Source organism: Lepus europaeus, chromosome 5 (assembly GCF_033115175.1).
Source record: "Lepus europaeus isolate LE1 chromosome 5, mLepTim1.pri, whole genome shotgun sequence".
In the NCBI taxonomy this organism is placed as follows: domain Eukaryota; kingdom Metazoa; phylum Chordata; class Mammalia; order Lagomorpha; family Leporidae; genus Lepus; species Lepus europaeus.
Window position 1 is genome coordinate 139,388,076 of NC_084831.1, and position 11,266 is coordinate 139,399,341.

General features: G+C 44.3%; 1 protein-coding gene across 3 annotated transcripts; it reads left to right on the forward strand.

The window, feature by feature from the left end:
* Window positions 1-4,281: 4,281 nt before the first annotated feature.
* On the forward strand, window positions 4,282-10,219 carry GIMAP1 (GTPase, IMAP family member 1). 3 transcript variants are annotated; one of them, XM_062193786.1, is made up of 3 exons: window positions 4,282-4,332; window positions 7,422-7,470; window positions 8,014-10,219. In XM_062193786.1, exons 2-3 carry the CDS (start codon window positions 7,428-7,430, stop codon window positions 8,889-8,891), a joined length of 921 nt encoding a protein of 306 aa, XP_062049770.1. In that variant the 5' UTR covers window positions 4,282-4,332; window positions 7,422-7,427; the 3' UTR covers window positions 8,892-10,219. The 3 variants fall into 3 exon arrangements, with proteins under 3 accessions (XP_062049770.1, XP_062049768.1, XP_062049769.1); XM_062193784.1 differs by having other exon boundaries at window positions 4,291-4,555; XM_062193785.1 differs by lacking the exon at window positions 4,282-4,332 and adding an exon at window positions 4,496-4,555 and having other exon boundaries at window positions 7,279-7,470.
* The last annotated feature ends 1,047 nt before the right edge of the window (window positions 10,220-11,266 follow it).

Genomic DNA, 11,266 nt, shown 5'->3' on the forward strand with positions numbered 1-11,266 from the left:
AAAAAAAAAAAAACTCTCAGTAAACCAAGCATAGATGGGAACCTCCTCCACTGAGAGGGAATAACTCAAAAAAGCTATAGCTGACATCACACTCTGGAGGAATAAAGCAGAAGCTTTCCCATCAAGCTAGGCTCAAGGCAATGATATTCCCCCTTTACTACTCCATTTTAATACACTAGAAGGCCTAGCTCATGCAAAAATAAAGAAATGAATAAAATAGTCTTTAGGTTATGTTGTCATGATGACATTATCATCTATGTAGAAAATGTGGAAAATCCACAAAAAATTATAGCAAGGTTGCAAGATATGAAATTATTACAGAAAAGTCTAGCAATGAGCTTGTTTAACTAACTTGAATTTAAAAACAAAGTTCATTTATATTAACACTCCCCAAAATAAAGACTTATGTATAAATCTAACAGAATATGTACAAGATCTATATGAAGAAAACTACAAATTGCTGATGGAATACATCAAAGACTAAATGATTGAAGAACTATTGCATGTTTATGACAGGAAGACTCAATATTGTCAAAATGTCAATTCTTCCCAACTTGATCAATAGAAACAATGCAATTCCAGGCAAAACCTAGGAAGTTATTTTGTGGATATTGACAAAGTTCTTGAAAAGCTTGTATGAAGAAGTAGAAGGTCCAGAGTAACAACACAATAATAAAGGAGAAGAACATTGTTAAAGCACTGACTCTATCCCACTTTAATATTTACTATTAAGCAACAGTAACTGAGACCCTATGATATTAGTGAAAGAGCAGAGAAAAAGATCAATGGAATAGAAGAAAGCATCCAAAACAAACCCACATAAATATAGTCAACTGATCTTTGACAAAATAGCAAAGGCAATATAAAGGAAGAAGGATACTATTCTCAGCAAATCGTGCTAGGAAAGCTGTACGTATCAACATATAAAAATGAATCTAGACCTAGACTTTTTTCCCTTCATAAAAATTGACTCCGGGGCTGGCAATATGGTGTAGCATATACAGACATTGCCTGAGGTCCCAGCATCCCATATGGGCACTGATTTGAGCAGTAGCTGCTCCACTTCTCATTCAGCTCCCTGTGGTGCACCTGGGAAAGCAATGGAGATGGCCCAAGTCCCTGGGACTCCACATCATGAAGGAACTAAGAAGAAACTCCAGCTCCTGGCTTCAAATCAGCCCAGCTCCAGCCATTGTGGCCATTTGGAGAGTGAACCAGCATATGGAACACTTCCATCTCCCCCCCCCCCTTCTCTTTATCTCTCTATCTCTCCTCTGACTTTCAAATAAATAAATAAATAAATCTTTAAAGTTGACTTAGAATGAATCACAGACCTAAATATGATGCAGAATTATAAAACTCCCAAAGCATAATGTATAAGAAAATCTAGATGACCATGAATTTCTTGATAACTTTTTCAACATAACACCAAAGTTTCAATCCATAAGGACAGACTTGATAAGTTAACTTAATTAAAATGTTCTGTTCTGTGAAACACTGTCAAGAGAATAACAAGGCAAGCTACAGACTGGGGGAAAATGTTTACAAAAACATACCTTGTAAAGGACTGCTATCCCAAATAACAAATAACCCTTAAAAGCCAATAATACTAATAAGGTTAACCCTAAACTAGTAAAGAATTCAACAAACAGAATGAAGAAAAAAAAAAACAAAACACTGTTCCTCAACAGAAGAGACAAAGACAATAAACAATCATTGAATCTTAAAGTGCCCATTTCACTCCCATACATTACATTTTAGGTACTCTATTAGTTACCCCAGTTCAGGGAAAATAAATCTTGGTAAAAATTAAGAGTGAGAATAGAAGAAGGAGGAGGATTAAGGGTTGGAGTTTTGGCAGGACGGAGGTAGGTAGGTAGGGAAGTAACACTATGCACTAAATCTGTATCTTTGAAACACATGAAATTTGTATAACTTAAATAAAATTTTAAAATAAATTTAAAAACCCAGTGATAAGAATTAAGTGTTAAGGAGCTGATGCTGTGGCTCACTTGGCTAATCCTCCACCTGTGGTGCCAGCATCCCTTTCTGGTCCCAGCTGCTCCTCTTCCAGTCCAGCTCTCTGCTGTGGCCCGGGAAGGCAGTGGAGGATGGCCCAAGTGCTTGGGCACCTGCACCTGTGTGGGAGTCCGGGAGGAAGCACCTGGAGTAGCCCGGCAACAGTGGCCATTTGGGGAGTGAACCAACGGAAGGAAGACCTTTCTCTCTGTCTCTCTCTCACTGTCTAACTCTATCTGTCAAAAAAAAAAAGAATTAAATGTTAAAGGGATCATATAAATAAGATCAAGTTCTGGCAATAATAATAGATAGAATTAAAAAGGAGAGAATATCCAACATGGGAAGCAGTCCACACAGCAGACTCATAGAATGACAATCACTTTAATTAGCGCTTTGACCTCATAATTAACCCTTAAGGCATTCTGGTCTGGCTGAAAAACCCATGAAAGTATTTCACACATGGAAAGCCAAGAAACTGTGGCAAAAAATGTCCTGCATGAAGGATCTCTGTGAGTGAAACTCAGTGGAAAGAAGTGGCCATCAAAAAAGGATGTAATTTTCTCCAAAGGGAGGAGAGCGCTTATGCTTTGCTTATGGCCTTGTCTAAATACTAACAGAGACTGGGGATTCAGAAGGCTTCCATAGCCTTTGGAAGCTCATGTCCAGAGCTTCTTCAGATGATCACTGATGTCATACATTAGAGTGTTAATTGTTAAATTAACAACAGGGGTCACTGTGAACTTATTTCCCATGCAGGACCTCTGTCCTCAGTGAGTTGTATTATGAGAAATAACTGTAAAAATTGTTCTCTAATAGTTCATGTGTTTGCAAATTGTTGAAATCTTTACTTAGTGTAAGAGTTGGTCTTCTGTGCACAAAGTTAATTTAAAATGAATCTTAATGTAGAATGGGACTGGAAATGGGAGAGGGAGGAGGAGGTAGGATGGGTGTGGGAGTGGGAGAGTGGGTATAGTGAGAAGAATCACTATATTCCTAAAGTTGTACTTAACGAAGTTTTAGCCCTTTAATAAAAGGTTTCTTTGGGGGAAAATATTAATTAGAATATGATCCAAAGATGTTAACAGACATCTCATCAAATAAGATATACAGATGGCAAACATGTATATGAAAAGATGCAGCACATCAAATATCATTAGGGAAATGCACATTAAAACAATAACAAGATACCACCATACATCTAGCAGAATAGCCAAACTACACAATAATGACAATACCAAATCCTGTCAAGGATGGGACGCAGTGGGATCTGCCATTAATTAATGATAGGAATGTAAAATGGCTGAGACACTTTGGAAAGCAGTCTTGCAATTTTCTTACCACAGGACTGTCAATCTCGTTCCTTGGCATGTACCCAATGGACCTGCACACATATGTCATGGAGGCTGTTCATGATTGCCAAACCATTTTCAATGCAGGGAAGGAGGGAGGGAGAGAGAGAGAGAGAGAGAGAGAGAGAGAGAGAGAGAGAGAGACCTTCTATTTGCTTGTTCATGCTGCAGCTACTGAGGCTGGGCCAGGCTGAAGCCAGGTGCCTGGAACTCAATCCATGCATCATCATGTAGTTAGCAGGGACCCAAGTACTTGAGAACTATCTGCTGCCTCTGTGATGAACACACATTAGCAGGAAGCTGGGTCACAGGCAGGGCGAAGTCTTGAACCCAGGCATTTCAATACGGGGTGTTGGAATCTCGAGCAGCATCTTAAGTGCTATGCCAAACACCCACCAAACCCTATATTTAACAGCCAGAAGAGCCTTGCTTTTCTCTGTGGATGAAGAGATTCTGCAGGAGATGTGCTCGAAGGCAGGACCGCTGTGACGGCATTGTCCAGACAAGTGCCCCATCATGGGTTCCTGTCAGGATTCCTCCCTGGAAAAGAAGACTTTCTGGAGATTATTTTATAGGAAAATACCTAAAATGAAAGGGCAACTGGAGCTAAGATAAGTGACCAAAGGCTAGCAGATAGGCTTCAGAGACCCAAAAAATTTTCTGTCTGAAGTTATAGATCCTTTTAGAGCCAAGACATCAGTGTCATAGGGGTCCTCTGAAAACATCACCCTAGTCCAAAGCAGGGGGTGCAGTTTGTGTTGGAAATCTTGCATGGCCACTCCTTCACTGGTGAGGGTTTCTGTCTCTTTAAGTCATCACCATCGTGCCCTTCCTGGGCTCTAAGCCCTGAGTTCTGAGTGACTTCCTCTGTGTGTGAGGGAGGAAGGAGCCTGCTGCATTTGCTGAAGGGAAAGCAGCAGATAAGGGTTTTCTGAGTCCAGTCCAGGACTCCTCTCCAGGAAAGGTGAGCCTGATCCAGAGAAGGGTGCTGGCTGGGGGCTTGGGGCTGGAACTGGGTACAGCAGGAAGCCGTCAGTGTCTGAGGTGTTGCTCAAATGAAGCTGGGTTGAGTGAGCACCTCCAATCGAGAGAGGGGAGAAGGGAGTGTGATCTAGAAGGAATAGCCGCATGCTTCCAGGATGACAAAGATGCTCGGGCTTTCAAACGGACTGGATTTGGAAGACGTGGTAAGCATTCTCACTGGCTCTGGAATGCACACATCCTTACTTTTGGACTAAATCCTTTCTCCTTCCCTTCTCCCCCTATTCATCATTGACAAGGGCTTCTTGCTTCAGCTAAATTCTTGCTCTAACTTGCACTCTAAATACACCAGTTGTTTCATTTTGTTCTGGTGTAAATTATGGGAGTCTGACAGTTTCTTGTTTCAGAATAGTTTTAGATTTATAAAACAAAAACTGTGAAGTAGTACCAATAGTTCCCATATACACCATATGCAACTTCTATTATTAACAACTTGACGGCTGCTGCTGCGGCTCAATAGGCTAATCCCCCGCCTGCAGTGCTGGCACACCAGGTTCTAGTCCCGGTTGGGGCGCCGGATTCTGTCCCTGTTGCCCCTCTTCCAGGCCAGCTCTCTGCTGTGGCCCGAGAGTGCAGTGGAGGATGGTCCAAGTCCTTGGGCCCTGCACCCCATGGGAGACAGGAGAAGCACCTGGCTCCTGGCTTCGGATCAGCGCGGTCGCCGGCCACAGCACGCCAGCCGCGGCAGCCATTGGAGGGTGAACCAACGGCAAAGGAAGACCTTTCTCTCTGTCTCTCTCTCATTCACTGTCCACTCTGCCTATCAAAAATTAAAAAAAAAATTTGATATATTTTCCGCAGTAAATAAACCAGAACCAGATTCTATTATTAACATCTGTTATTGGTACAACATATTTGTCAAAATTAAAGAACAGTGCTCAACTTCCCCTGTTTTTAAATACAAACTTCCTGAATTCCCCCGACCACTCCCAGAGTCTAGTTATCACCACTCTGTGTTCAGATGGAGGGAGAACATGCATTATTTGTCTTTTTATGTCTGCTTACACCACTTAACATCATGCCCTCCAGTCTCATCCATTTTTATCCAAATAACATGATTTCATTTTTTTTGCTTAATAGTATTCCATTATGTTTATATCCAATACTTTCTTTATCCATTCATCTGATGATGGGCACCTTGCCTGATTCCATATCTTGGCTATTGTGAATAGTGCTGCAATAAGCATAATAGAGTAGGTATCTCTTTAATATAATGGATTCATGACTCTTGGATATATGCCCATAGTGGGATATCTAGATAATACAGCAACTCTTTTTTTTAGTTTTTACTATTTTCTATAGTGACTGTACTAATTTATAGCTCCATCAACAGCATGTAAAACTTACTCTTTCTCCACATCCTTACCAGAAATTGTTACTTTCTGTCTTCTTAATAGCAACCATCATAAAAGGGGTAAGATGATATTTCATTATGGTTTTTATTTGCATTTCCCTGGAAGCTATTGCACTGAATATTTTTTCACATACTTGCTGTTGGTTGTTTGTATCTCTTCATTTGAGAACTTTGCATTCATGTCCTTTTTCCATTTCTTTTCTTTTTTTTTGACAGGCAGAGTGGAAAGTGAGAGAGAGTGGCAGAGAGAAAGGTCTTCCTTTTCCATTGGTTCACGCCCCAATGGCCGCTGTGGCTGGTGCACTGCACTGATCTGAAGCCAGGAGCCAGGTGCTTCTCCTGGTCTCCCATGGGGTGCAGAGCCCAAGCACTTGGGCCATCCTCCACTGCACTCACAGGCCATAGCAGAGAGCTGGACTGGAAGAGGAGTGACCTGGACAGAATCTGGCACCCCGACCGGGACTAGAACCTGGTGTGCTGGCGCTGCAGGCAGAGAATTAGCCCATTGAGCCATTTTTTTCATTTCTTAACTGGATTACTTCTTTGGGGGTTTTTGAGTTTCTGATATATTCTGGATATTAATCATTTGTCAGATAAGTAGCGTGCAAACATTTTCTCCCATTATGTTGGATTCTCTTCACTCTATTCACTGTTTCCTTGTCTGTGTAGAAGCTTCTGAGTTTGATAAAATCCCCTTTGTCTAGTTTTGTTTTTGTTGCATGTGCTTTTGAAGTCTTATTCAAGAAATCACCGTCTCCATCAAAGTCTTCAATTGTTTCCTCTGTGTTTTCTTCTAGAAATTTCATAGCTTCATGTTACACACTTAGGTCTTAATCTATCTTGAGTTGCTTTTTATAAGTGTTGAGGGGCAGGTATCTAGTTTCATTCTTCTTCAATCTGTGTCTGTCCAGTTTTGCCTTGATACTATGTTGAGAAGACTGTTCTTTCTCCAATGGAGAAAATGTGTCAAAAATCAATAGGCTACAGTTGGCCATATGCACATGTATTACTTTCTGGTGTCTCTATTTTGCTGTATCCATCTATATCTGTTAGAATGAATGAATTAATGAACCACACAGGCTATAATCCTTCTCCAGCTAAATACTGAGAATTACTAATAGTTTCCTATGATCCTTTTAGTGCCATGGTTTTGGATGTAATCTCATATTTTTCATCTCTGATTTTATTTATATAAGGTTTTTCTCAGTCTCACTGAACTATTAGGATTTTTTTGTTAGTCTCACTAAAGTTTTGTCTGTTTATAAGCAAGAAGAAACCAAACCCAAAATTAGCAGAAGGCAAGAAACAATAAGAATCAGAGCACAAATAAGTGAAGTTGAAACCAAATAAAAAGTTAACAAAATGAAAGGCCATTTTTTGACAAGTCTATTGATTTCTACACGCAAAATATTTGATCACATAGCCCATAGGATGAATTTTAACGTAATTTATTAACTGAAAAAATTCACCTGATTCTGTCTTGCCACCTGCTCCTCCCTAAAACTATACACATAGATGTTAAGAAGCTTGCAGGCAGTGGCTGGGTCCTGTCATCGGTGTCATGGTCATGCCACCTGTGGTTGGTCTTTGCCTGATGCACTCCATCAGCTGGACAGATGAGTAAATGAATGAATGCGCTGTGTTGGGGACTGTTTCAGGGAAGCATGGGAGGACGGAGGATGGTGAGAGATGAAGAGAGCGCCTATGGTAAGGAACCAACTCTGCAACTCATCCTTGCCCCTGCCCCAGGTGTGAGCTTAGAGAAATAGGGCAAAGGGGGCTTCCCTGAGATTGAGCAGGGGCAAATCCCAGAGGCATCCAAAGCCTGGGGCAAAACAGCAAGAGTCTGGGGTCTGTACTGTAGCTGGATCTCTGTCCCAGCCCTCCTCTGAGATGCCCAGTCCTCTGACCAGCCTGCTCCTATGTTCCTGAGGAATAAAGGGAGGTGAAGAAACCAGCTGTGATTGCCACAGAAGAGGACAAAGAGGCTGTAATCATGCACTAGCGTGAACATCAGTTACCAGGTGGACTGGGCTAGTGGGGGCATGAGGGAAACCCAATTCAGAAGGAAAACCAGGGTTCACCCCCACCACCAGGAGCTCAACATCTATAAGCAGATGACTGCTCTAAAGGTTTGGTTAAAAGGGGGAACGTTCAAATCTCCTTCTCTTTTGTTCTAAAGACAGTTTTTTGTCCTGAAGGGAGCTCTGGGTTGACTGCAATGAGACTGTGAATCCTTTGCTCTCCCAGGTTTGGAAGAGGACAGCCAGTCCTCTCAGGTGCCCAGGCTGAGGCTCGTCTTGGTTGGGAGGACAGGAGTCGGGAAGAGCGCCACGGGGAACAGCATCCTGGGCCAGAGAAGGTTCCTCTCCAGGCTTGAGACCTCGGCGGTCACCAGAACCTGCTCCGTTGCCAGCTGCAGGAGGGCCAGGTGGCACGTGGACATCATCGACACCCCGGACATTTTCCACTCCCAAGTCCCCAAAACAGACCCAGGAGGTTTGGAGAGAGGTCGCTGCTACCTGCTCTCGGCCCCAGGGCCCCACGTGCTGCTCCTGGTGACCCAGCTGGGCCGCTACACGGCCCAGGACCAGGAGGCAGTGAGGAAGGTGAAGGAGATGTTCGGGGAGGGTGTGATGGCTTGGACAGTCGCGGTCTTCACCAGGAAGGAGGACCTGGCCGGGGGCTGCCTGCAGGACTATGTGCGCTGCACAGAGAATCGGGCGCTGCGGGAGCTGACGGCCGAGTGCGGGGGCAGAATCTGCGCCTTTGACAACCGAGCCACCGGCCGAGAGCAGGAGGCCCAGGTGCAGCAGCTGCTGGGCCTGGTGGAGCGTCTGGTAAGGGAGAATGGAGGTGCCCACTACACCAACGAGGAGTACGGTCTGCTGCAGGCCCTGCACTGGGCCAGCCCTGAGGAGCGCCTCCGAAGGGTGGCAGAGAAGGTGGCGGCCCGCATGCAGAGGTCCAGGGGCTCCTGGCTGCTGGCCCGGCTGTGGGAGTGGCAGAAGTCACTCAGGAACCACTGGAGACTGGGCCTGGCCCTCCTTCTGGGTGGCGCCCTCCTGTTCTACTTGCTGCTCTGCAGGCGCCAGCCTGAGGCCTTGGCTGAGGTCAATCCTGATTGACAGACTGACCAGGTCACCTGCTGGTCTCATTCCTCTGTCTCTGTTGCTTGGTGTTCTGTACCAGGGCCCACACTGTCCCCTTTCCTTCCCTCTACACCCATAAACTGCCTGCTGGTGAGTCGTGTCCTGGCCCCCCTCTCAGCCAAAGCCTTTCCTGGGACCTGGCCTTCCCTGTGCTGGCCCCTTGCTGCAGCTAAAACGACCACTCTCACTCTTGCCTATTTTCCTGACACCAGATTGCCTTTCCCTGCCATCAGTCGTCTTCTCTCCTGAATACAGATGAGGAATGTTTGTCCTCTCAGGCCCCATGTATCCCACAGGGACCAAACCAAGGACCAAGACAAAGAGCAACCTAGCACCTTCGTGTTTATTTGATTTGAATTTGTTATTTCCAAAAATAAATGCACTGTGGGATCACATTGTCTTAAAGGAAATCAGTAACTGTGGATGTTCGTTCTGGGCCTCATGTGCCCACTGACCAAGGCGCTCCGCTGTGTCTTTCCTAACCCTTCTGCCTGCACACGCACACACATCCACATAAGCATCTTTTGGGGTGCAGTCGTAGGAAGGGAATCCACAGCAATGGAACTTTTCTTTTCTCCCAGCAGGGGAGTGTGTCCCCACACATCCTTATTCAGATCTCCAAGCAACTTGAGAGCAGAGAATTCTGCAGATCCAAGGAGGTTAAAAACTCAGTTCCCAGTAGCCACTGAGGGCCTGCAGAGTGTCTGCTTCCCAGGAGAGGTTTTCTTATTGGCTTATGGGCTCATAGTTCAGTTATGCAAGAATAGTAAATCCTGGAGCTCTTTAAACTCATAGAGAAATCAAAACATTCAAGAGATTTGGAAAAGTTTTCTTTCTATTTTAAATCTCCCAAAGTTTGAGGGCATCAATCTGGTGTTTGTGGGCTGAGAGCTGGGGACAGGACTGTGGGCTCATGAGTAACCTGCTTCTGTCCCATGTGTGTATGGGGGAGTGGGCTCTCTGCTCCAGATCAGGTGTCTATTGCTCCTCCCTATTCATCTGGCCCTGTTTGCTTCGTGCCCAGTACCAGCACCCTCACAGACAGACTGCCAGTCATCCCTAGTCCTGCTGGGTAACTGTGGTCCCTCCCTGCAGTATCCCCTGCCTGCTGTCTCCACAGCCAGAGCTCCTCAGATTATCTCTGAAGAGTCATGTAAAAAATATTATGTAGGATCTCTGTCTAATGTGCTGTACACTCTTATTTAATGCTATAACTAGTACTCCAACAGTATTTTTTTTCACTTTGTGTTGCTATATGGGGGCAAACTGTTGAAATCTTTACCTAATATATACTAAACTGATCTTCTGTATATAAAGAGAATTGAAAATGAATCTTGATGTGATTGGAAGGGGAGAGGGAGCAGGAAAGGGGAGGGTTGTGGGTGGGAGGGAAGTTTTGGGAGGGGGAAGCCATTGTAACCCATAAGCTGTACTTTGGAAATTTATATTCATTAAATAAAAGTTTAATAAAAAAAGAGTCATGTAAAAAGGGAAATATCCACATAACTGAGCCTCCATTGGAGAGGGAGGCTCATATGTCCCTCACATGCGAAGCTCTCACATGTGATACTAATGGAACACCAAGGCCATGTGATGACACTGCACATTTCTTTGGTAGCAGAGACCGTACTAGAATAAGGAATTGTAAACAGATCCCAGCAGGAGCTCTGATAGGGAATCTTGATTTGGTTTGTTCATTTTCCGATATACGCTTAGGGCAGACATTTGGAGTAGTTGTTAGCACGCCGTTTGGGACATGCTCATTCCACTCCAGAGAGTCTGGGTTTGAATCCTGGCTTCACTGCCAGTTCCAGCTTCCTACTGTTGCACACCCTGGGGGCAGCGGGTGATGATTTGGGTACTGGAGTCCCTGCACACATGAGATACCCCGACTGGATTCTGGGCTACTAGATTTGGCCAGGTTCAGCAATAGCTGTTGCAGGCATCTGGAAAGCAAACCAGCAGATGGGAGATTTCTCCCTTCTCTCTCTCTGTAGTAAATAAAAATAAGTAAGTTATTAATAAAGCCTTTTTTTTTTAAAAGAAGTGCTATGACTGTCCTAAAATAATTATTTGTCTACATACATGTATGCACACATGTGCACACACACAGGCACCTGTAGTGAACAAGCAGAGAAAAAACTCTGCCATGGGGACTCTGCTGATCACTGATGAAAATAAATGGGGCCAATGTGTCACAGTGAGTGAAGCTGTCACTAGCAAGGCCAGCATCCCATATGAGCGCTGTTTGAGTCCTGGTTGCTCTACTTCTGATCCAGCTCTCTGTTAATGCACTTGGGAAAGCAGTGGAAGATGGCACAAGTCCTTGGTCCCTGTACCCACATAGGAGA

What these genes read in the sequence shown, in the direction of transcription:
- GIMAP1 (XM_062193784.1), top strand. Translation starts at nt 4,508, where the DNA reads ATGACAAAGATGCTCGGGCTTTCAAACGGACTGGATTTGGAAGACGTG. An exon ending in GACTGGATTTGGAAGACGTG is followed by an intron (nt 4,556 to 7,421) that starts GTAAGCATTCTC and finishes GGACTGTTTCAG; the next exon opens with GGAAGCATGGGAGGACGGAG. An exon ending in AGATGAAGAGAGCGCCTATG is followed by an intron (nt 7,471 to 8,013) that starts GTAAGGAACCAA and finishes TTGCTCTCCCAG; the next exon opens with GTTTGGAAGAGGACAGCCAG.